Here is a 26,639-nt window from a genome sequence, read left to right as displayed (position 1 = left end):
AACATATAACCAATATAATCCAAACCATATCTCCACACTTTCACATATCTTCAAAAGTATATCCCTTTAGTCAGTCCCAACCTAAAACACCTTCTTGTAAACACTTTAGTAGGTGAACATCTACTCATCTTTCTTTTTCTGTCCCTCTCTCTTTTGCATCTTTCTTCTCTGTCTCTCTCTCTGTAGGATACTGCATTCATGGGGATGTGTAGGAGATGGCTAATTGATTTTAATGGCTCTGGTTCTTACTGAGCACAGCAGAACTAAGCAGATGGCTTGGCTGTGTCCATGCCATTTAATCCTCATTTCCAGCTTAGCCCTAAAGAGTTTTATTCACTTTACCTCTTAAACCATACCTCCCAGTGGACTGACTCACTAGAGATGTCTTACATTCACTACATGGTGGTCTCAATAACTGAAAAAGTGGTGTACTTGACTGACAACATTTGAAATGTAACACACTGATGTTAAATGCAAAGTGCTCTGCAGTTTGAGGATACAGATGCAGATATTTGCAATCTGTCGTAACCCATAATCCTGTATTTTGCCTGTTGTCATTTTAAATATTGCAAATATGCACATACTAATGTAATCAGAATTGCTAAATGTAAAAGTCTCACCAGACATTCAAGCTGTGATCTTATGTTGACCAAGTACTTGTATCATATCTAAATGTGATACTGTTGTTAGGATAAAGGTCAAATCATGGATATGATGTCAGTTTGAGTGAGGTCTTGATACTTGGCCTTTGCACCCAGAGTATTACAGCTCTTCAGCACTGGGCCTTATGGGAAATGAAGTGCACATTGCAGCCATAAATCCTTATCAATACAAAATCAACTTGACCCCAGTGGACATGGGGACTGCTAACTGGATAACAGCATGCCTTATACAGCAACCTATATTAAAAAGAGCACTCCAGGGACTTTTTGATGGACGAGCTCTATAGTTGTCCCAACCTGTCTTTCATAGGAGGAAAGGATGTGGACAACCACAGAATTTTAGGTGTGCTCAAAGTAAAATAAATTGCAAACTTGAACTATTAAAGTTGCAAAGGTAACATAATATACTTGGGCTATTCCTGTTATGCCGTACCTTCTGAACTCTGTAACTTCTGTAAAAAAAAAGAGTTTTAAATATCCTCTGGTCAAGCTCAGGCATTTATTAATTATAACTTTATAATTTATGCCTAAAAAGATGGAACCTAACAGGATGGAAGTTGAGCCATTTCCACAAACCAATTTCTGCAATTTTATCAAACAGGATAGACTGTTTTTGAGACAAACCAATTTGTCTTGAAAATCAGTAGAATTTCAAATCAGAAATATCTTTAAATGCATTTCTTAAAAGAGATTTTGTCTCTAATTTCTCTCTGATGTACAGTGTATATGACTGCTCTTTATTAAATCTAGTAAATATCATGTACTCAGTCCTGAGCCCAGACTCAAATACAAGCCAGCACCTGACATAATGTGTCTCAAGAGAATATATTAGCTTTTCTTAAGTGATTTTCTTACAGGAAAGAACACTAATAAAGAAACACACTGACATATACAAAATTCTTGAGTTCTGCTTAGGGCCCGATAAGCAACATCTGTTTATATGTTAATCTCTTCTCATCCAACTGGTAACAAATCTGCAAACATGCCCATTCAGTGGGTATCAGTTAAAGAGCAAGGCCATCATAATGAATACTTACTCTGAGCTGTCTTCAGTAATCGCTTGACACAAGACTATCTGTAAGGGTAATATTAAACACAGCAGTATGAGACATCCAGATGGGTTTCTTGTAGTGTTTACCATAAACATCATCCCTTTCACTGTCAGGCAATATTTCAGCAATGATTAATCATTACTGCCCTGCAGGAATGAGCTATCATCAAAATAAGATGGATGGACTGGTTGTTAAAGAATATGAAAATACATTAAAATATGCATTAGCACACTGTCAGGCAAAGAACTCGCCTCCAGTCATGAGCTGTGAAAAAAGTTCTTTCGATGAGGTGACAAAGTTTGGATGTGTAACATGTAGTACTAATGGCTTGTAAAACACACACACACACACACACACACACACACACACACACACACACACACACACGTTGGTGCAGCTATCATTATGAGGACTCTCCATAGACATAATGATTTTTATACTGTTCAAACTATAGATTATATCCCCTAACGCTACCCCTGAACCTAACCCTCACAGAAACCTTTCTGCATTTTTACATTTTCAATAAAACATAATTTAGTATGTTTTTTAAGCGATTTGAATTATGGGGACACTAGAAATGTCCTCATAAACCAAATTTATAGCATAATACCCTTGTAATTACCAGTTTGTAACCTAAACAAAAGTCCTCGTAAACCACTTAAACCTGCCGCCACACACACACACAATTAGTTAATTGCAAAAGTCCATTATTTCAATCTTCCGTCCTCATTTTACAACCTTCTACAATTTCAATGATTTATTAAAGTTTTGCACTTTAAAAACTTGGCCATACAGGTAAAAGATCCTCAACACCCCCGCTGGCCCTGAGGTCTCAGTGTTCTCCAGTCCAGGAGACCCTCATTAAAACATTTATACATGACTGCACACATTTCCGTTCAAACCTACACCTACATGTTTTAAATAAAGATCAATCAATTGGAAGAACCCCAGAAAGCTTAAATTGTTTAAACCATATTTTAAATCGGTTGCACTTTATTTTACAGTACGTGTACTTTCAGTATACTTACAGTGTACTTACCCAAGAAAGTACTGACTAATATTAGGCAACTGCATGTACTTAATATGGGTTAAGGTTAGGATTAAGGTTAGGTTTAGTACCTAGTAATTACTATAGTTGTTGTACTTATATAGTACGTAAATGTGGAACAGTACTGTAAAATAAAGTGCTACCATTAAATCTTTAGGATGTATTTATTTGTTACTATCCACTTTTAATAAAAATAAATATATATATATATATATATATAATTTTAATCAAGGGGTCAGGAATTGTCTGGTTAGCACAGCCCAGTTGTTGTTAGATGCCATTTTCAAAACAGTGGCATTGGATAGTGCCTCACTTTAAATCTTAAAAAAGGACCCAAAAGTATCACAAAGGTAGTCAGTGCGACTCATGTAATACATAACCTCATTCATACTGAGCTCTGATCCCTAGTAACATTGCCGGGATCAATCCCGTGACGTGTCTGTGTGAACAAAAGCAGAGCTGATACCGTGAAGGGTGTGTGTCGTAGTGATGACGTATTTATTATGCGAAGAAGAAAGTATGTGTGCAGAATAGAAATTCAACAGTTTCACGGTGTACCGTGGTTTAAAAAACATATGGCTGTCATAAACCCTTGCCATTAATTTCATTCACGCCATTTTTAAATACACAAGTAAAAAAATTAACACTTCCATTGTAAATATTATTTAAATACTTTTTTTTTTTTTAATCGCAAAACATAGCTTCACCAAACTGACGTGATAAAATAAACATTTCAATCAGAACTCAGCACACCGAATGTCTGAGCTTGAACTTTATTTACCCTGCAGATATGGTGTGGTTGAAGTCCGCAATATAGGAATAATTTGGGCATTTAAAAATAATAATAATGGTTACCCAAAACAAAAATTATCTTATGAGCTATTTATAAAATTAGGCCTAACTGCCAGAATAAAATCAATAAATCTTGCAAATTTTATACAGGGACCCGGGAGATACTCACCATCCGCACAGAAGATTAAATTAATCATCCGTTTAGTTGTACCGCACGCAATTTATTTGTTTACAAGAGGATGAAAGAGCGGGCTTCTCGAGAGAAAAGACACTGTTATCAGTAAACTCAAGATGCATTACATTAGACATCACATCGTGATGTCACTTTTGTCTTTAGGGGATTATCCCAGGATGTGTGTGAATGCAAACACAGATTACAGGAAAGCTAGAACATGCGAATGAATGACTGTTCCCAGGATTAATCCCGTGATCTTTGTGTGAAGGGGCTCATATGACTAAAGTGGTTTAATCCATGTCTCCTGGAGCAATAGGGTTTGTTGTGGGTGAAAACAGACTAAAATATAACTCCTTTTTCACTGTACATCTTGCCATTGCAGTCTCCATGCACGATCATGACTTCAAGCTCTATTACTTTCTAGCACTTGATGCATGCACAAAGTGCTAAGAAGTGTAATCGAGCTTAAAATCATTATCGCCAAAGAGAGATTTATAGTGAAAAATGAGTTGTATTTTGGTCTGTTCACACCCAAAACCAATCATATCACTTTGGATGTCATGGATTAAACCACTAGATTAATATGGATTACTTTTATGCAGCCTTTATGCCATTTTGGATCTTGAAAGTTTGGTCACCATTCACTTGCATGTTAAGGACAAACAGACATCATATGTCCATTAAAATATCTTTGTTTGTGTTCTGTGAAAGAAAGAAAGTCATACGAGTTTGAGTCGACATAAGGGTGAGTAAAAGATGATAGAATTATCATTTTTGGGTGAACTATTCCTTTAAATATGCAACTTTAAATGCAACTCCTTACATACCCACAAAATGAGGTTTCATCACACTTGTAGTAAATACAATCAGTTAGTTAACCGGATAATTAGTGCATAGTAAAGAGGGTTGCAAATATCCAAAATATCCACAGATATACAGTCGCTAACATTAATGAATGAACAGAATACAACATGCATACTGTTTACTCAAAGACTAAAAGCTTTTTATATGCATACAGCATAGAGTTACATATCTAATAAACAGATGTGGCTTATTTGTCGCTGGTTGTTTTTTTGTTTTTTTCCCCACACTCTTAGAGCAAAAAATAAATAAACACAAGCCAAAGGATTTAAGACAGGATGAAATCTGATGACAGCTCACTGAGATATAATTTCATCCTGAATCCTCTACACCATGCACATATATCCCCATCCGAGACCAAATAAAATGGGAAACCTGAACTCAAATGTACATCTTCGTTACAATTTGCTTTTTCAATTACAGAAACGGAACGTTTTCATTAAACCTAACATCATGAATTGCCTGACTCTGCTTTCATGCTGTCTTTTCCTTTCCATCGTCTGTTCATTAACATGAATCCGCTGTGTCCTGTCAGCCCGAAGAAAGAGTAAGACAATGCACTACAGAGAAAAAGAGATAAAATGCAAAAATATGCTGCCTTTGAAAAACTTTAAGGAGAAGTTCCTCCTCCACACACATAGCTTGAAAGAATGTCCTTATTAGATGGTGAATGAAGTGTTTTATTAATAGAATGAGGTTTGCCTTTTCACTCAAAATCCTTTTATTAAATATTGACATTATTCAGAATCGACATAAATTGAGGGTGAATACACACTTTTAAAATATCTTTTTCATGTTCAACAGATTCATGAGAGCTATTATCAATAACAGAGGAAATTATGTCTTAAGTACTCATTAGGCTTAATATAATACAGACAGTGGCCAATGCCAAGCTTTCAACCGGCCAATGCCAATCTGTGTACAGTAGTAAATTGGCTTGACTTCTAGCTAAAACCAGCTTCTGGTGGTTTTATCTGGTCAAACTGATTTATGGTCATTAGCTTGTCCAAGCTGGTTTAGGTGGTTGAACAGCTAGACTATCAGCCAGTGCAGATCAACCTAGTTAGAGCTTGTAGATAACCTTGGCTAAGCTTTTTGGGCCCCATGGTCTAATAAGCTATCAGAAACAAACCAGCTACCATGTTCCAAAATCCAATTAGACCACCATATGCCTATATGGCCTGGTAAGACCATGCTGGTTGACAAGACTAATGAAAAGGTGGGTTCACCCCTGTTTCTTTGGCCTACTGATCAGCTGAATACATTCACAAGCAATTGTTATAATGTTATAATCAAAAAGTAACAGTCAGTTTCACTTTGCTCTGTTGCATTTGGACATATTGTTTTATCTACATGTTTGTTCCAGCTGGATAAGGCTTGTGTTCCAGTGAGGTCTGCCTCAACTTTGAAGGAAAGATAGCCCTCTATTTTGTTCTGTCTTGAGGTGTCATTGCAGGGACTGTTTGAAGTTTCAAGAGTAATGTGACTGAGCCAGAGGAACTGAGCTCCAAAGGTATCTAAAAGGAGAAGAGCCTCTTGATTCATGACTCACCTCTGACCCTTATCGGCTGACCAACTTGACTTTTAAAAATGATTACTTGAATGATTGCATTTACATACAGTAGTTGAACACCATGTTTGGACGTTTTTAGAATTATCTATACTGTTCACCTGTCAGAACTCTGGACTTGTAAGATAGTATGTCAATTAATTTGCATATAGCTTTAATTACTGTTGTTTCAGTAATCTAATTAGTTCAAGGTTACATCCTCAACTCATTTTCTGTTTCTCTCTTTTGCCTTTGGAAATGTGGAGAACTTTGTCTTCAGTAAACTCTCTCTCTCAACTAATTGAAACTCAACTTCACTCCAGGTCTTCATTGTTTATACTGGTCTCTATAATGGCTCAAACTGTTTTCCCCTACACTAACCAAGTTTTGCTGGTTAACAGCTTGGCTGTGCTAGTCTGCCAGCATGGAAATGGATGCTGGTCTCAGCAGGTTTTTGCAACAGGGACTTTTATAAACTAGTTTTTAATTACAAACTAGGCATCACTCCCCTCCCTAACCCCCATCAATCAAGCCAGCAGGACATTCCCAGAAGATGCTGACTCAAAATGATAAATATGCACGAGACAGAGAGATCTGATCACAGAAAGGTCTAATGAAATTATATTTGACATAACACCAGCCTCTGACCTCTAACTGATCACTAGCCTACAGCAATACTGAAGCAGGTTTGATGAACAAGGTCCATAAATTAAACAGAGGCCATTCAAATCTAATGACAGACACTATGACATGCTGACAGACGCCTAGAGTGCCTGTAATGAAACTCAGATGGTTGAGTCAGTCATGTAATGAGGCAAATTGATGATGAGAGTATCTCAGTATTATGATTATGAAGCACCTGTGAGGTTTAGCAGTGGTACTGAATGTAACTGCTAACTGCCCCTCAAAACAGAGCTAAAGTTAAGTTCTTACATTAAAGCTTCCATTTTTAAATGTTAAGTTTGTTTTTAAAAGTTTAGTGGCTGGACATTCTTCTTTCAAATTTAAACAATGAGCACATTTACATGCACGGTCTTATTGTGTTTAATAACCTAACAACATATTTGGTCATATAAACGCATAAAACAGCTTTCCTTTACCAGGGTAATGTCATAAACCATTTAAGAAAAATATGATAGGCATAAGTACATTTTTGCCCATTTTCCAGATTATCCAATGTTTGCAAACATTGTGCACATGTCAGTTTACATTTTGACATCACAAGCAGAGAATAACCTGATGATCGAAGGTTTCATGTAAACTCGGTTTTCTTTGTCAGATTTTTTTAAATAGCTGATTTTTAGTAGTTATGGTGTGATGTAAACACACTCACTGGACCACATTCATTAAACATGGACAACAAAATGGGTTATTATAGTTTGGAATTTTAATTTAGTTTTTATTTCTATTTTATTTCAATTTGTCATTCCAGTTTAGTTTAGTTTTATTCTTTTTCACACTTTGTCTGTTTGTTCTAATTTAGTTGAAATTTTCTCAGTGTTTTCTAGTTTAAGTTTAGTTTTTATTTTAGTTTTAGTATTTTATGGCTGCCAAAGCTAAAGCGTTTATTTGTCTCATTGAAATATGCTTAACATCGGTAAATATCTCAGGTCATGTGTTCCCTCTATCTAGTGGCATTTTCATGTTTAATTAAGGTGGATTGTACATGTTTAAAATTTTATAATATACTGTGTAGAATGACCTCTTATAAAAACTAAAATTATTTCAAATAAATTGTTTATTTATTTTAGTTAGTTTTGGAGTTTAATGTATGTATTTGATGTAATGTAAAATGTATTTGAGTTTAGTTTAATTTCTTTCCTTTAAAGGGGTCATGTCAAAATTTACTTGATATTTTGACACATAAGAGGTCATTCTACTATAAAAACATACTGTAACTTTCAGAACTTAAAACTTAATCCCCAATGCAATTTATTGAAACCAAGCTGCAAAAATGCCTTGTTCTCTAATTCCGTGACTTCCCTACATCACTAGGGGTACATTAATTCATCACAACATCAACGCCTACTTTACATCAGCGCACCCTTGGCTCTGCCCACTGGCACTAGGTTCGTACACAGAGAGAGAGAGCGAGAGCTAGAGCGGGACAGACAAGCCTAGTGTGGCCTAATTTTTCCTGAAGACCAAAGGGGAAACATCTGGACTATTTGGAACTATTTACGTATATAAACATGCACTAGACAGACGTCTGTTGTCATGTATTTCACGCTGCTTTTAAAAGACGCGGTGTCAAGTTACAACTCTGAAAAGGAGACCCTGTTTCATTCAGCTGCTGTCTCTTGTTGTTTTGAGCACAAACACTTAAAAGATGCAATCTTGCACCCATCTGCACTATTTTTAATTGCTGGTGTATGTAAACGTGCACTAGATGGACGTCTTTCACATTTTTTATGTGTTTCCTGCAATGTACACCTCAGTGCACAATGATACTCTATGGTATGTGTGTGCATGTCTTGTTTATCCTGCTTCGGACTACTGTCTGTATGTATGCACAATTTTTTTCGGCTCATTTCAGCATGGATTGCTTGTGAACCAGTCATAATATGATTCAAGCTTTGCAAAGGAACTGTTATTGATGGATGGGGCAGTTAAAAACACTATTGGACCCGATCGCAAAACCGTGAGTTAACAGTTTCATTCATGAATATTTAAAATGTCATGACTGTTTGATAGTTACAGTAAGTGAACAGTTTAATATATTCAGATGCAATGTGTTGGATGTGCGTTATGTGCAAACCCTGAAATTTAGTTTTATAATATTGTGGAGCTTGTTCATTCTCTTCCGATTGAGTTTCAAATATGGTTGTATTTGAGGGGCTGCACGATGTTAGCCAATCATAACAGAGGGTATTTATGTCTAAGTTTTAAGGAGGCGCTTAGGCCAAATCCAAGCGTTTCAGACAGAGGGCCAGAGACAGGGTGGGCAATTAACATTTATTACAAATTGTGGTGCAAAAAAACTTTACTAACATTATCAGTGACCTCAGGAAAGATAAAATTATATTTAAAACAATATGTCATGATGACTTTAATGACATTATATTTGTTTTCATTTGGTTTTCGTTAATGATAACACTAGAACAAATGTGTGTGTAAACTGTTCATGAATCTATTCTTTCATAAATTGTTCCATTGAATTAAATTGGCAAATTTACTTAAGAATGTTTCTACTAACAATTTATGATAAAATTTGTTCTGCTCATATTTCATGAATAAGGCCCATTTTCTTACTAATCTCAAGTGGCCAATTTGTTCAGAACTCAATATACTGTGGGGTCCAAAAGTCTGAGACTACAATCAAAATCAATTATTCAAAATCTAATTTAAACCTGTAAACAAACAAAGTTTTACAATGTAGCATCTGGACCAATCAGACACACAATTATTCGTTATTTAATGAACAATCCAACAGATGTCTCAAGACCGTAAAAAGCAAAGGTCCAAGTAGGCCCAAGCAGACTCTGAGATGTCAGCTCTTCCAATAATCATGAGCTTTTACTCCCCCTTTACTGACACTAGTCCACCAACTAGTGGACCTCATAGACATTCCGGGTGGGGGAAGGTAGCCACATTGTTGCGGTAAGCAAACTGCAATGGGTCAAGAAAGAGAGGCAGCACAGAGCAGATGTAATCTCTGATTAGTCTCTCAAAGCATTTGCTGATGATGGGGGTCAGAGCAACAGGACGCCAGTCATTTAAGCAAGTTATTTTTGATTGCTTTGGAACAGGCACAATGGTGGATGTTTTAAAGCATGTGGGGACTACAGACAAAGAGAGGGAAAGGTTGAAAATGTCTGTAAAAACACCAGCTAGCAGGTTCACGCATGCTCTGATGACGCGGCCCGGAATGCCGTCTGGGCCCGCAGCTTTGCAGACACTCACCCGTCGGAAGGATTGGGTTACATCCGCTACAGAGACGGAGAGTAAACTAACCTCTGTAGCTTCGGCCGCGAGAGCTCTCTCCACGAAGGCGGTGTTATTTCCCTCAAAACAAGCATAAAAAGTATTTAGCTCATCCGGGAGAGAGGCAGCGGTGTTCATGCCGGAGTTTTTATTCCCTTTAAAGTCCTGCCACATGCTTCTAGAGTTGGTGGTGTTAAACTGTCCTTCAATCTTGTTCCTGTACTGGCGTTTTGCTGCTCTGATAACTGGCTTGTTTATGCTCCTCCGCGTTCCCGGAATTAAAAGCGGAGGTCCGCACATTAAGTGCCGCGCGAACATCGCTATTTATCCATGGCTTCTGGTTCGGGTAGATCCATATTGTTCTGGTCGGAACTACGTCCTCCATACACTTTTTTATGAAACACATTACGCTATCAGCGTAAACCTCGATGTCGTCATCAGAGGCGGACCGGAACATCTCCCAGTCCGTGTGATCAAAACAGTCCTGTAGCGTAGAGTCTGATTGGTCTGACCAGCACTGGATCGTTCTGAGAGTGGGTGCTTCCTGTTTCAGTTTCTGCCTGTAAGCGGGCAGATTTGAAACTGGCTTTATTAAAGTCCCCGGTCACAATGAACGCGGCCTCAGGGTGAGTGGTTTCCTGCTCACTTATACTCACTTATACTCCTTATACTTACACTTACAGTGTATACTTATTATACACTTATACTTACAGTTCCTTGATTGCCCGGTCTGTGTCGGCTTGTGGGGGAATGTACACAGCTGTGATAATGACTGCTGTGAATTTCCTCGGTAGCCAGAATGGTTGACACAGAAGCATGAGAAATTCCAGATCAGGAGAGCAGAAAGACTTGATAGAATGTACGTTCCTCTGATCACACCAGGATTTGTTGATCATAAAACATACACCACCACCTCTGCTTTTACCTGAGAGGTCTTTCACACTGTCCCACAGTTGCCAGAGAACCCCGCGGGTTCAATGGCTGAATCTGGAATCTCCGCAGACATCCAAGTTTCTGTTAGGCAGATAATGCAGCAGTCCCTTGTCTCTCGTTGGAAAGAGATCCGCGCTTTCAGCTCGCAGAACTTGTTATCCAGAGACTGAACATTTGCCAGTAGAATACTGGGTAGCGGGGGTCAATTTGTGCGCTGTCTTACTCTGATGAGAACGCCGGCTCTGTTTCCCCTTTTCCTCCTGCGTTTTCCGGACTGCCCAGACAAAGGGCTCCACTTACGTGTTTGTAAACAGCGGGTCGGCATTGAGGAATTTGAAGTCCGGTTTAAGGTGTGAAATTGCTGAACCAATGTCCAAAAGTGTTTGTCTGTCATAGACAATAAGGCAGACAACATCCAAGACAAAAAACATAAGAATTGTAAACAAAACAAACAAAACACTGCCATGTTGTGTCGGAGCTCGCAACACAGCAGCCATACTCGGCGCCATCTTGAGTCCAAACATGCACTGCACTCTATGCTTGTTATATTAATCAGAGCATAAAGGGGCACAAACTGCTAGCTTACTCCAATCATGCAAATGATTCAGATTCCAAACAAAGGAACTTTCCCGCTGGAAAATTGCACCTTTCTCATTGGTCAGGCCAAACTCCCTGTGAGTGGCCTCCCTCAGGAGTTAAAGGGCACTGTCGGAGTGACCTCCCCCTCTCTCTCTTTCCTTTTCTTTTTCTCCCTTCTGCTCATGGTTGCTGCTCGTGTGGGACCGGAAACACCCGGTCCGACTGCGAGGTCATGAGCCTGCAGGCCTTAACACATCAAGCCATGTGTATCTTCCTCGACTATTACGGAGTCAAACTAACACCGCAAGTTCATCATTTCTTCATTCAGCGCGGAAGAAACTGATTGCAACTTCAACACCATCGACTCAAGAAACTATCAAGACTTTCTCCTGAGACTGCATCCGGGCTATCTCTCAACAGCCAAGGCATTGCAAGTATCATACAATTAATTAACTAAACAGAAGTTTAGTATAAGCTGTGAACCCCTTTGTTAACAAAGGTGCTTTGAAGTAAGAAACTGATGGTTAAATGACTCTTTTCATAGCTTCATTCCCCTGTTCTGTTCCTGTTTCATTCACTTTCACTTTTCCATTTCCCATGTATGTATGATTTGTGTGTATGTATTTGTTTAGATTAGTTATGTGTTCGTGATTTAGTTAAATAAAGCTTTTGTGTACATTCTTGCGATTTGATTCTGGTCTACTCGTAAATCAACGTCAATTTAACGATTTGATCACATCTACATGCTAAGAAAGAGTTATTTTTCTGTGGCCATGAAAATATCCTTTCTGAGAGTTGATAGACGATCAATACTGAGTGTTTGCTGGATGAACAGATTAATTGATTGTAATGTTAATTCAGCTACATCACGTTAATTCTATTAACTGATCCAAATATTTATAATTAATTATAACGAGTTATGATTAATTATTCATGTTTCCATTTTAAAGATCATTTGACTATGGTATATTTTGATAAATATTCTCATCCCTGTTTTTAAAAGTTTTCGCTTCAAAGTGTAACGTATGCTGGAACTGCTGACAATGAGGACGATGATGAGGACGTGAAGATGAAGAACCCAAGTGCAGTTTATTTACAGAACGTGAACTCCAATAACCCTGACTACAAAACAAAACATGAACATGGACTTGGCTTGGCTTGGCTTGACTTGACAAACACATACCATCCCATACAATACTCAACCAATAGACAATGCAAACATGAGGGCTTAAATACAAGACATGGGAGAACATAAACCAATGAACAAACAGAACTGATAACAAGATAATTAAACAATAAACCAATGAAAACGTGACACATGAACATGGAGGGAAAACAGAAATCACATGACTAGGGAAACAGGAACACGTGACATGAAACAGGAACTAGAATTTCAAAATAAAAGACATGAATCAACAGAATACACCTGACATATCCCCCCACTAAGGGGTGGCTCCTGACACCCAAACACATAAACAAAACACGTAATACATGACATAATTCAAAGTTCTGTAGGGAGCGGGGGGTGGTGTCTTGAGGCGTGGGGCGTGGCGTGGGAAGAAAGGGCGAGTGGCATGGGACCAGGGCAAAGTCCGTGGGAGGTGAAGCCATGAGAGGCTCGAGGGGCGGAGCCATGGATGGTGGAGCCGTGAGAGGCTCGAGGGGCGGAGCCTTGGAACGTGGTGCCCGGAGAGTAGTCGAAGACTCGAAGGGCCAGGGTGGAGCCAATGGCAGGGAGGACCAAGGCGATGCTAGAGGCTCGGAGAGCCAAAGCGGAGCCAGGTGACCGACAGACCGAGGAGGAGCCAGAGGGATGAGGGACCCCGGCACAGCCGACAGGCTGAAGGACCGTAGTGGAGCCGAGGGAACGCCGAGCTGAGGCAATGTCGAGGGACCGACAGGCCAAAGCGAAGTCCAGGGCTCAGAGGGTCCAGGCGGGATCGGAGGGCCGAAAGTTCCCCTTGCCTGCTCAGGAGAACTAAAGGTGGGTATAAGGGTGGGAACCATCTCCAGGTCCCACTGCTCAGGTGTCGCTGTGACGTGGCATGGAGCAGGCTGAGGCGTCGCTGTGACGTGGCATGGAGCTGGCCGAGGCGTCGCTGTGACGTGGCATGGAGCAGGCCGAGGCGTCGCAGTGACGTGGCATGGAGCAGGCCGAGGCGTCGCAGTGACGTGGAACTCCGGCTCGGCGGCGGCCATGTCGTCGAACTCCGGCTCGGCGGCGGCCATGTCGTCGAACTCCGGCTCGGCGGCGGCCATGTCGTCGAACTCCGGCTCGGCGGCGGCCATGTCGTCGAACTCCGGCTCGGGATCCGCCTCCCCCACAGTGAACGGGGAACCGATGAATCGAAGGGTGAGGTCGATATATTGAGCCAGGCTGAGGGAACTGCGATCGCCAGGCATCAAAAAAGAAATGGACTCATTTAGTCCAAATCTAAAACAACCCTTGAGGGCAACCTCATTGAAGTCTACCTGGCTGGCTAGACCGCAGAAGTCCTCAACATAGTCCTCCAGAGGACGATTCACCTGACGTAAGCGCAGAAGTAAAACTGCTGGGTCCATGGGTGGTCAAGTATTCTGTAACGTATGCTGGAACTGCTGACAATGATGACGAGGACGTGAAGATGAAGAACCCAAGTGCAGTTTATTTACAGAACGTGAACTCCAATAACCCTGACTACAAAACAAAACATGGACTTGACTTGACTTGACTTGACAAACACATACCATCCCATACAATACTCGACCAATAGACAATGCAAACATGAGGGCTTAAATACAAGACATGGGAGAACATAAACCAGTGAACAAACAGAACTGATAACAAGATAATTAAACAATAAACCAATGAAAATGTGACACATGAACATGGAGGGAAAACAGAAATCACGTGACTAGGGAAACAGGAACACATGACATGAAACAAGAACTAGAATTTCAAAATAAAAGACATGAATCAACAGAATACACCTGACACAAAGCTGTATCTAAATATGTGTAATATTATTTTCAATAAGCCATGAGAATAATATTACTTCAATAAGAGAATGAATCATAATTCCCTTATTAAAGCTAATTCCTAATGGTGGAGAATTTTATTCAGACAAATAATCTAGTTATTTGTCATTTATCTAATTTATAATGGTTGTCGAACGTGACTAATTCCATTATAAATGTTCTTATATAATAATGTAGAATAAGGACAGTTTAATTTAATTCCTAGCTCACACATACTGTTTCCCTACATATATTGGTGGAGGTACGCGGGCACTTTAACCCATTCGCTACATATAATGGTGGGAGAATGCGTGCAAAGATCTAAATTAGTCATTTGATGTAATTCGCTACAACAATTTGGAAACATTTCCACAAAAAAAGAGAAATGTTATGATGTTAAATGAACAAGACTTATTTTGATCAATTAAGCACATTTGTGACATTAAACACGTTAATTCATGATCTTTGTACTAAAGCTCAGATTTCCTTGCTTTGAAATCCACCAAAAAAGAAACATTTGGAACTCTTTGGAACATTTTCAGATCATGCTGGGATAGCATGAATCGTCAGGTTTTGTACAAAAATAAGGAGTCCATGCCAGCTCGAGTGCATATTGTCATTTAAGCAAAAGAGGGGAACTTCAAATAATAAGAAAACTGCATTTTTACTAAAATAGATATGCTGATATATATATATATATATATATATATATATATATATATATATATATATATATATATATATATATATATATATATATATATATACAGCCGAAGTCAGAAGTTTACATACACCTCAGCCAAATACATTTAAAGTCAGTTTTTCACAATTCCTGACATTTAATCGTAGAAAACATTCCTTGTCTTGGGTCAGTTAGGATCACTACTTTATTTTATGAATGTGAAATGTCAGAATAATAGTAGAAAGAATTATTTATTTCAGCTTTTATTTATTTCATCACATTCCCCATGGGTCAGAAGTTTACATACACTTTGTTAGTATTTAGTAGCATTGCCTTTAAATTGTTTAACTTGGGTCAAACTTTTTGGGCAGCCTTCCACATGCTTCTCACAATAAGTTGCTGGAATTTTGGCCCATTTCTTCAGACAGAACTGGAGTCAGGTTTGTAGGCCTCCTTGCTCGCACATGCTTTTTCAGTTCTGCCCACAAATTTTCTATCAGATTGAGGTCAGGGCTTTGTGATGGCCACTCCAGTACCTTGACTTTGTTGTCCTTAAGCCATTTTGCCACAACTTTGGAGGTATGCTTGGGGCCATTGTCCATTTGGAAGACCCATTTGCGACCGTGCTTTAACTTCCTGGCTGATGTCTTGGGATTTTGCTTCAATATATCCACATAAATTTCCTTCCTCATGATGCCATCTATTTTGTGAAGTGCACCAGTCCCTCCTGCAGCAAAGCACCCCCACATCATGATGCTGCCACCCCCATGCTTTACGGTTAGGATGGTGTTCTTTGGCTTGCAAGCCTCACCCTTTTTCCTCCAAACATAACAATGGTTATTATGGCCAAAAGGTTTAATTTTTGTTTCATCAGACCAAAGGAAATTTCTCCAGAAAGTAAGATCATTGTCCCCATGTACACTTGCAAACTGTAGTCTGGTTTTTTTATGGTGGTTTTGGAGCAGTGGCTTCTTCCTTGCAGAGCAGGCTTTCAGGTTAAATCGATATAGGACTCGTTTTACTGTGGATATAGATACTTGTCTACCTGTTTCCTCCAGCATCTTCACAAGGTCCTTTGCTGTTGTTCTGGGATTGATTTGCACTTTTCTCACTAAACTACATTCATCTCTAGGAGACAGAATGCGTCTCCTTCCTGAGCGGTATGATGGCTGCGTGGTCTCATGGTGTTTATACTTGTGTACTATTATTTGTGCAGATGAAAATGGTACCTTAAGGAGTCAAAGATGAAACAGACTTGTGGAGGTCCACAATTTTTTTTCTGAGGTCTTGGCTGATTTCTTTTGATTTTCCCATGATGTCAAACAAAGAGGCACTGAGTTTGAAGGTAGGCCTTAAAATACATCCTCAGATACACCTCCAGTGCAGTACACCTCCTATCAGAAGATAATTAGCTAATTTTCAAAAGGCTTGACATCATTTTCTGGAATTTACCAAGCTGCTTAAAGGCACAGTTAACTTAGTGTATGTAAACTTCTGACCCACTGGAGTTGTGAAATAGTCAATTAAAAGCGAAACAATCTGTCTATAAACAATTGTTGAAAAATTATTCGTGTCATGCACAAAGTAGACTACGACATGCCAAACCTATAGTTTGCTAATATTAAATCTGTGGAGTGTATGTAAACTTCTGACTTCAACTGTATATATACACTACAGGTCAAAAGTTTAGGGTCACTTACTTATTCTTTATTTTTGTATTTTTTTGTATTTTTTTATTTTTTTTTTCACATTTTAGAATAATAGTAAAGTCATCTAAAATATGTAATAACAGAAATGGAACTGGGAATTATGTTGTGACTATAAAAATCCAAAATAAATCAAAACTGTTATATTTTAGCATCTTCAAAGTAGCCACCCTTTGCCTAGAATTTGCATATATATATATATATATATATATATATATATATATATATATATATATATATATATATATATATATATTGCATATTTCCATTTCTATTATTCCATAGTTGTAATGACTTTATTATTATTCAAAAATGTGAAAAAAATAAAATAAAATAAAGAATGAGTAAATGACCCTAAACTTTTAAACGGTAGTATGCATGTGTGTATGTGTATATATATATATATATATATATATATATATATATATATATATATATATATATATATACACTGTATTTTATTAATTAAAAAATGTAAAATATAAGAATTTTCTCAGCCTTTTGGTCCACACTGTATGATGAAGCTGTGGTATAGCAGCCTTCTATAAACAGCCCTTAACCATAAACAGATTTTTAAAGATATCAATACACGTATTTATATATATATAAAAAAAAAAAAAAGAAAATGTTGTGTATTGATCGAAATGATGGTTACAATTTATTTTACAGTGTCCTTGTGTAATAACACACATATGTACTATTTATTAAAAACATGTACTTACTATATGTTTAGGGTTAGGGTTTGGTTTGGGGTTAGTTGCTTGTACTTATGCATAATTTACTGTTAATAGTATAGTCATTACATGTTATATGTATAACAAGAACACTGTAAAATAAAGTGTTACCAAAATGATTAGCCTCTGAGAGTAATGCATGGGTTTCTAGATGTCTTGCCTTCCTATTTTTATGACAGAACTAGTAAACAACTTGGTACATTTGAAGCCTTTAAACAGACTTGTGAAAACAAGATTAAAGCTTTTTTGGCCCTTTTCAGAACACCAGCCAACACATTCTCCACCATATTAGACATAGTATGGCTTTAAGGAACACAATCTTCAGCCCTGTTGGAGTTTTCTCCATGCTCTGAGAGTACAATGTGTGCCGCACAATATGCTCTGTTTCAGATGCTTTCTGGTGGGGTGCCAGAGATGAAACACTCACAAGCCATCAGTAAAAATGACACTGGGATCCAATAGAAGCCAACACACATCTACTTCAAACAACCAAACAAATACAACAGGATGGGTGATCTGTCAATAACCAAAGCCACAGTTTACACACAAGCGTCTGATTTACTAATATAAGCAAGAGCTGAACATTGTGGTCATAGAATCATAGAAATGGCTCTTAGTGTTGAGACAAATAGCTTGATAGTCTGTTAAGGTTAGTTGTAAACTCCAAACCACTACAATGACATTGACATGTCACTAAGAAAAGACAAAATTGCTTTATCAGTCCTGGCCAATTTAATTAAAATTCATTCATTTAATTCAGGAAACCCACATTGTTGATTTTGAAAATATATAATTTTGCATATCCCAGATAAAATACAAATCAAATTTACGATGATGTGATGATGCTGAAAGGGATAATTCACCCAAAAGGGACATTTCTGTCATAATTTACTCACCATTATAAATTCCAAATATGACATGCTTTCTTCTGTGGAACACAAAAGGAGATGTTTTGAAGTCTCAGTCACCATTCACTTTCATTGCATCTTTTTTTTTTTTTTTCTATACAATGAATTGAATGGTGACTGAGGCTTTAAAACATCTTTTCTGTTCCACTAGAAATTCATACTGGTCTGAAACAACACAAAGGTGAGTAAATGATGAAGTATGCCTTCAAGGCATTCAGACTAGCTTGGACTAGCTCAGACCTCAAGCTATTCCACTAAGACTTTTAAGAGGCAGTCTCAAATAACACTGGAAAAGTGTGAAATTGGAAGAAAGAAGAAATAAAAAACTTGAGTCGTTTCATTTGTGAGAAGATCTGCTCTCCTGTATCAGTACATAACCATAACCATAATTTAATGACAGATTAAGGCAATCTGTGCAAAGGTGAAACTGTTATGAAAAGACTTTAAAGAGACTGTTATTTTACCAGGCTTGACTGATTTCTATAGCTGTTCCACCTTAAAGGAGACCTTTTATGCCCCTTTTTACAAGATGTAATATAAGTCTCAGGTGTCCCCAGAATGTGTCTGTGAAGTTTCAGCTCAAAATACCCCACGGATCATTTATTATATCATGCTATAAATGCCTCTTTTTGGGTGGAATCAAAAATACGCTGTTTTTGTGTGTGTCTCTTTAAATGCAAATGAGCTGCTGCTCCCTGCCCCCTTTCCGGAAGAGGGCTGTGCCTTTACAGCTCGTGCTTCGGATACTATAGCAACAACAAATCAGAACCAATATGACTGACACCGTAAATACCGGAGTTCAGCCATATATGTATGAGCAACCGTAAATGACACAAAACATAGGCATTTTGAGTTTGTGATGGTGCTTCCTATGTAGAAAATCACTTCCTGCCCTCCATCTGCATTTCACGCCACAGCAACGCAGTGCAAACGTCATATGCAAACAAGCTATAATGACATACAAGCTCTGGTCTCCGTGAATACAATCAGAGACAATGGTAACTTTAGCTGCATTAGCCGTGGAATCAGTTAACAAGCACATTCAGAAAGGTGATTTGCAAACATTCACAAAATATAAAGTACGATACTTACATCTTCAGGATATAAAGCTGGAACACGAACATTTGGTACTGATCCATGCTTGAGAGTCAAATCTTTTGAAAATCCTGCTTTACACTGACCCTCATTCACAAAGCAGTCCAGTGTAAAATGATTTGCACAAACATACACGAATTTTGGTATGTTTTGGGGAACATGTTCTTCAAAAACAAAACTTGTCCACTGCGTCTTCAGTGGCTCTGATGCCGGGAGTACATGAAGACTCCTAAATTCACTTTTACAGCCAACAACAGAACACTTATGACGCTTACAAAGTTGAGACATTTTCTTCTCACTGTATCTGCTCCAGCGTGGAAAAAAATTGGCGGACTGTGTGTCGATCACTCGGGAGGATCTATGATAATAGGATGGAGTCCGTCACCAGCTGTGGGCGTGGTCTGCTCTAAAGTAACGTCACTTTAGAGCGGATACGAAAACCAGTCATTTTGAGACACTGTTTTTGATCAATAGAAATATAAGAGTGGGTGGACTTTTAACATTGTAGGGTGGTTGTGTACACACACTGCTGATTCACATTTATGTTCAAACACCATGTAAAATTGAATTTTGCATAATAGGTCCCCTTTAAAGAAAAGGTCCAAATAACAAACAGAGTTTCTTAGCAGCAATGCTGTGTTACTACACTCAAAGCATAAGTGTTTTATAACCATCCTGTTTACCCAGTGACATATGTTCAACATTTTCTGCCTAGAACATTTACCCATGTTGCTTTTCTAGAGGACACGTACCTTGTATGTGTGACAGAAGAGGACATATTCCATGGTTAGTGCATAATGGGGGATGCATTCAGTGAGATGCAAACATATTCAGCTCACTTGATCATTGAGCATGCATCAGGCATGCAACAAATCAGATTCTCTCACAAAAATACACAGACATGAGATATCGCTATTGATAATACAAGGTTTAGTCTGATGGGTAATGAATCATATACAACATGCATACAGTAACTAGTCTGTGGCATAAAATGAAATATTTGTGCAGTAACTCTTTACAGCACAACACTGAGGTTCTATACCAAAGGAATAGTTTACACAAAAATAAAAATTATGTCATAATTTACACACCCTCATGTTGTTCCAAACGCACATGACTTTCTTTCTTATGTGGAATACAAAATTAGAAAATTTAATTTTAATGAATATGGCGGGCTGTCTATCCAATATAATGGCAGTGGATAGTGCATCTAAAGCTAAAAAAGGACCCAAAAGTACAAGAAGTCCATGCGACTCGTGTGACATATTCCAAGTCTTCTAAAGCTATACGGTAGGTTTTGGTGAAAAATAACCTGAAATTAAAATAATTTTTCAGTGAAAATCTTGACATCTGTTCTGCTCTGAGAGAAGCTTGTTCACAGTGGAACGTGTTTACGCAAGAACTTGAGTTGTTTTGAGTGCTAAAGAACAGACATTCTTGCAGACTTTTCTGTAGAACACAAAAGGAATTGTTAGGCAATAATATTAGTCTCAGTCACCATTCACCTTTATTGCATCTCTTTACCATACAGGTTTGGAACAACATAAGGGTGAGTGCATTATAGAATTTTCATTTTTTGGGTGAACAATTATTATTTGGTATTGTTTAATTTCTCAGGCCTGGAGGTCAGCTATCTGCATTAAGTGTTTGGCAGGTGTTTGACCAGCATTTAACTGTTGAATCCTGTTACTTATTTCAGGTCTTCACACACACAAACACACACACACACACACACACACACACACACACACACACACACACACACACGTTGGTGCAGCTATCATTATGAGGACTCTCCATAGATACAATGATTTTTATACTGTACTAACTATAGATTCTGTCCCCTAACCCCAACCCTACCCCTAAACCTAACCCTCACAAAAAACTTTCTGCATTTTTAGAAAGTAAATTTGTAATCTGATTTTTCATTGACATAGAAATGTGTAAATTCCACAGAGAATTATTGGCATAGAGACCTCTTAATATGTGATGCATTTGTTAGCACAATTTGTTTATAAAAATGTGGAGAAAAAAAATTCTGTTGAAACTGGCATGGTATCCACCTCTGTTCACCCAGGTCTCAGTCGCACATGTTGGTGTGGCTATCCTTATGAGGACTCTCCATAGACGGTTTTTATACTGTACAAACTATAGATTCTATCCCCTAAACCTAACCCTCACAAAAAAAAAAACAAAAAAAAAAAAACATTTTTACATTTTCAATAAAACATCGTTTAGTATGTTTTTTAAGTGATTTCAATTATGGGGATACTAGAAATGTCCTCATAAACCACATTTATAGCATAATACCCTTGTAATTACCAGTTTGTAACCTAAAAAAAAAAGTCCTTGTAAACTGTCCACACACACTTGTATTCCAAGAATGAAGAGAAGTGATATAATGTTTTAAAATGTGTCATACCTCAAGAACATTGTTCTTAATGGTTTCCTTCTCTTCTTATTTACTCTCTGATTCATAAAAGGGATCTAATTCCTTTTCAAATAAATGAATAGAGACTGCAGCAGAAACATTTTTTTTTTTTTTTTGTTCTGTCTCAAAAGAGTGATCTGAGCAGTATTCACTGCAGGTGTAAAGTATTTTTCAAACTGTATGACGATGGTAGGCCTGTCGTGATTATTAAATAACTATCTGATTGCAGTTATTTGATCTAACCGCGATTATTGAGCACTTTAAATTCCAATTCCAATTCACATTTTAATGCCCAAATAAGGGAATTTTAAGCAAATATACAGTATAAATGCCATGAACGGCGCGTTTATGTGTCATTCAGTTGAACTCCAAGCGTCACTGAGCCGCACCGCAGATGTCAATCAGAGCAGCTCCTGTCCGGAAGAGCACGTGAAATGCTTCAAGCATTCTGATGCACATGCCGTAAGCAGAAGCTTGCGCCAAACTCCCGCAAAAATAAAAACAAACAAATATAAACTATGATAGTGAACGCAAAGCACTTCAGTTTCACTTTAATTTCATGATTGTGTGATGGAAAATGTTACTAGTCATATCAGGTTCATACACGTAGTGTTAGTGACACGCTGTGACACAGAGGAGGAGAAATTAAATCTCAAAGGTTTTGCTTCATGATAATGTGAACGTGACAAAATGAAGATAGAAATATTTTACTGTTGCGTAATATAATATAATATAATATAATATACTATAATATAATACAATATAATATAATATTTGTATTATATTTTTTAACAAAAAAAAATAAAAACATTTAAAAAAATAAAATAAAATTTGTATGAGTTCCAAAAGCAACAGTGTAAATGTAAATTTGACAAAAACTAAAGTCATATTACTAAAATATATATTTTAAGTATTTAGTAAAACATTATTTTTCATGTCATTCAGAAGTTTTTTTTAAAGCATTAAAAATAAATCATCCCTATTTTATTATTTGATTTATATGTTTGAAGTTAAAAGAATATTCTGGGTTCAATACAATTAAGGTCAATTGACAGCATTTGTGGCATAATATTGATTACCACAAAAATTAATTTTGACTCGTCCCTCCTTAAAAAAAAAAAAGCAAAAATTGAGGTACTTACAATGGAAGTCAATGGGGGCCAATTTGAATGTTAAAATATTCACTTTTTCATAAGTATAGCCACAAGACAAAAACAATAAGTATGTAAACATGATTTTAGTGTGATGAAATCACTTACTAACATTTTCTGTGTTAAGTTATAGCCAATTTTACAACTTCTTTGCCATGACGATGTACTATCAACAAACCCTAAAACCCTAAAATGACTGTAAAAATGACAATTTACACAACTCAATCTCTTTTGAAGGTCCAAAAATCACAGGCAGTCAGCATAAACGTCATCAATACGACTCCAGAGGTTAAATTAATGTCTTCTAAAGTGATATAATCGCTTTTGGTGCGAAAAAATAAAACTATTTAAGTACTTTTTAACTATAATCCAACGCTTCCGGAGAGGGTGGAGTCCAAGCGGTCTCTCGTGTGATGATGGATACCAAGGTAATCTCACATTCTCCACTCGGTTAAGACATCCAGGATAAGCACACAAATGCACCATTGTGAGTAAAGAAACAGATAATAACAGATTTAAACCAAAATCAACCAAACTACTGTACAGCATTCCTCCTCCTTACTTGTAAACAGCGCTGCTCTTCCGGCTGTGACACACGTGCGTCAGTTCTCACGTGTTTCAAATGCCAATACGATTACGTAACGCGCATACTGCTGCCGACCAGAAGCATGATTTAGAATAGTGTTGTCAAAAATGCCGGTACTCCGGTACTAAGTATATACTAAAATAAAAAAGATGTAACGATACCAGTGTTTCTGCAGTACCGTTAGTACTGAGCACCTACTCAGTCTGGTACCAGCGCGCAATATGACTGACATACGACTGCTTTAAAATGATCATTTTTAGCACGTGCTCTGTTACTCCTTGTAAATGGCCAATTAATCAAATTAAAATCTTGACATGTCCTAGTGTGATTTATTAAACCGCTAAAGGCTGCAATCTTAGTGTGGAAGAGCTGCGTACTTTGAATGAATGTATAAATCCGACCGCACAAACATATTGAGAATCATTCGTGACACGTTGTATCAGATGACAGAGCAGAGCACTAATCTACTGTGAACCACGCAGCACATGTAAACTATATATTTATATAATTAAATCACAGCATTTGCACTTTAATCTCAACTCAACTTTATTTATAAAGCATTTAAAACAACAAAATTGACCAAAGTGCTTCACAGTAATAACATTTAAAACAAAACATTTAAAAATTGCCACATCCACAAACATCAGTAATCTAAAACACAAACTACAAACACCCCAAAACTGTGTCCTACATTTCATTTGTCAGACTCAAAGGCCAGTGTAAAGAGATGAGATTTCAGACATGACTTAAAAGTCTCTGTGTCGCAAACTGTTTATCCGGAAAGTGACACATCCAGTAAAAAATATACCGTCATAATAAAAGCATGTTTCAAAATATAAGCTAGAGCCCTGAAATCGAAGAAATTGTAACAGAAATACATTACAACTGTATCGTAAAATGTAATATTCACTGTAAAGATAATAATAATAATAATAATAATAATAATAATAATAATAATAATAATAATTAAGCAATATATCACAAGCAAGACTGCTGTTTAATAAAACTTTGGCAAAAAAGAATGCAATATAATTTTGAAAAGTTCTATTTTCACTTGTTAATTTTTTTAAAAAATTAACTGATTAGACAATTTTGATGATGAAATTAAATTAAACTAAAACATGAGTTCTGGAAAATAATAATAACAAAAAGAAAAACATGACTTGGTAAAGAATAAAACAGATTTCAGTAGGGTGCTACTTAAAAACACTTAAGCAATGCATCCTTGATTGAGAAACTCTTGGAGGAATCATGCATTTAATTTAATTTATTATTTACATTGAAATGTAACTTTTTAAATAGGATAAACGGGTGTGTTCAATAGCACATTGTCATATTAGCATATTTATGCTGTGGTACCAAAATTAGTATTGAGAACTGTGAAATTTCACTAGTATCGGTACCGACTAAAAAAATTTTGGTACCGTGACAACACTAATTTAGAGTTTAAAAAAGTGATCGTGTCACTTTAGAAGACATTAATTTAACAGCTGGTTTTGTATGGATGAAGTTTATGCTGACTGTCTGTGATTTTTGGACGTTTAAAAGAGAAATTGCCATTCACTTGATTTTAAGGACCTAATAAGAAAGTTTCTATTTTTCTTCAAATGTGTTCTGGTGAAGAAATAAAGTCATACACACCTGGGATATCATGAGGGTGAATAAATAATGAGAGATATTTTTTTGGGGGGTGAACTATTCCTTTAAGAAAAATTACAATTTATATGACAATTGATTGTGAAAGCCCTAAAAGAGACAATTAATTGTCATGGCCCAAAATACAAAAACAATTAATCATCATAATCACAATTATTTGTTTGACAATTAATCATCAGCCAAATTTCATAATCGTGACAGCCCTAGACAATGGAAAGCCAAACACACAAAATCACTGTGGTCCAATATAACAGGCTATCACTAACTCTCTCTCTTTCTCTCCCATTTTCTGTCATTATCCTTACTCTTTCTCTTTCACACTCTCCTCCCTTTCACTCTCCCACTCTATCCTCCCTGACATTAACCAGCTGTATTTTTCTTCTCCTTATTTGGCCCTTAATTGAAAGAAAAACATACTGTACGATGACCTCTCTGGTTTGAAGTTAGTTCAGAAACAGAAACTCTTGCATGCTTAATTAGAATCCTAAACGCTATCCAAATAGACATAATCTCTTTCTTCTGCTCAGCGCAGGTACTGTTAATTAGATGAAATCACTCATCTGCTTGTGTGTTATGCAAGCCATTTTACTAAACTGACTATAATAGCAAATTAAATGTAATGATTTACTGTACTGTAATCAGTCACATTGTCTTAAGAGTCTAAGGATGAAAGCATATAGTGACCAGGAGTCTTAGGCTGCAAAAAGGACCAGCACCTGGAACAAAACTTCTTCATATGCCAAGTTTGAATATGCTCAAGCAAGAATGAGATTTGAAAGCTTTGGTGGAGAGCAAACTTTTCAGCATATAATTTATATTTCAGTCTGTTCTTCACAGAAACAGTAAACAGAGCCTACCCACTTTTTCATATGAGAATGAACTACAATATCCAAAATCCACAACAGATGTTGTCCACACACTAAATGAAGAGCAGACCAAGTATCAAAAATATTTTTTAGACTTGCATAGTGAAAAAGTGCAAAGTGCAGTGAGTTAAAAACAGACCAGTAAGCAAACGTTTTCAGCCCATAGCTTTCTTCAGTGCTCACCTTACAAACAACAACTCATCCCATAAAAACATGATTACCAAGCTGAGCTTTATCCAGAGGAACTCTAAG

General features: G+C 37.2%; 1 protein-coding gene across 3 annotated transcripts in view; it reads right to left on the bottom strand.

The window, feature by feature from the left end:
* The window catches only part of chrm3a (cholinergic receptor, muscarinic 3a), a 248,839-nt gene that overhangs the window by 37,564 nt on the left and 184,636 nt on the right, over window positions 1–26,639 (bottom strand). For 2 of the 3 annotated variants that reach the window (XM_051722724.1, XM_051722722.1), the window contains one exon: window positions 1,700–1,737. The exons of the other annotated variant lie outside the window; for it this stretch is intronic. In XM_051722724.1, the coding sequence (XP_051578684.1) occupies window positions 1,700–1,737 (38 nt within the window). The remainder of the gene's footprint in view (window positions 1–1,699; window positions 1,738–26,639) is intronic. 3 annotated transcript variants of the gene reach the window in all.

This window comes from Myxocyprinus asiaticus, chromosome 17 (assembly GCF_019703515.2).
Source record: "Myxocyprinus asiaticus isolate MX2 ecotype Aquarium Trade chromosome 17, UBuf_Myxa_2, whole genome shotgun sequence".
Lineage (NCBI taxonomy): Eukaryota > Metazoa > Chordata > Actinopteri > Cypriniformes > Catostomidae > Myxocyprinus > Myxocyprinus asiaticus.
Note: the sequence above shows the minus strand (reverse complement) of the source record. Positions and strands in the feature narration are given on the sequence as shown.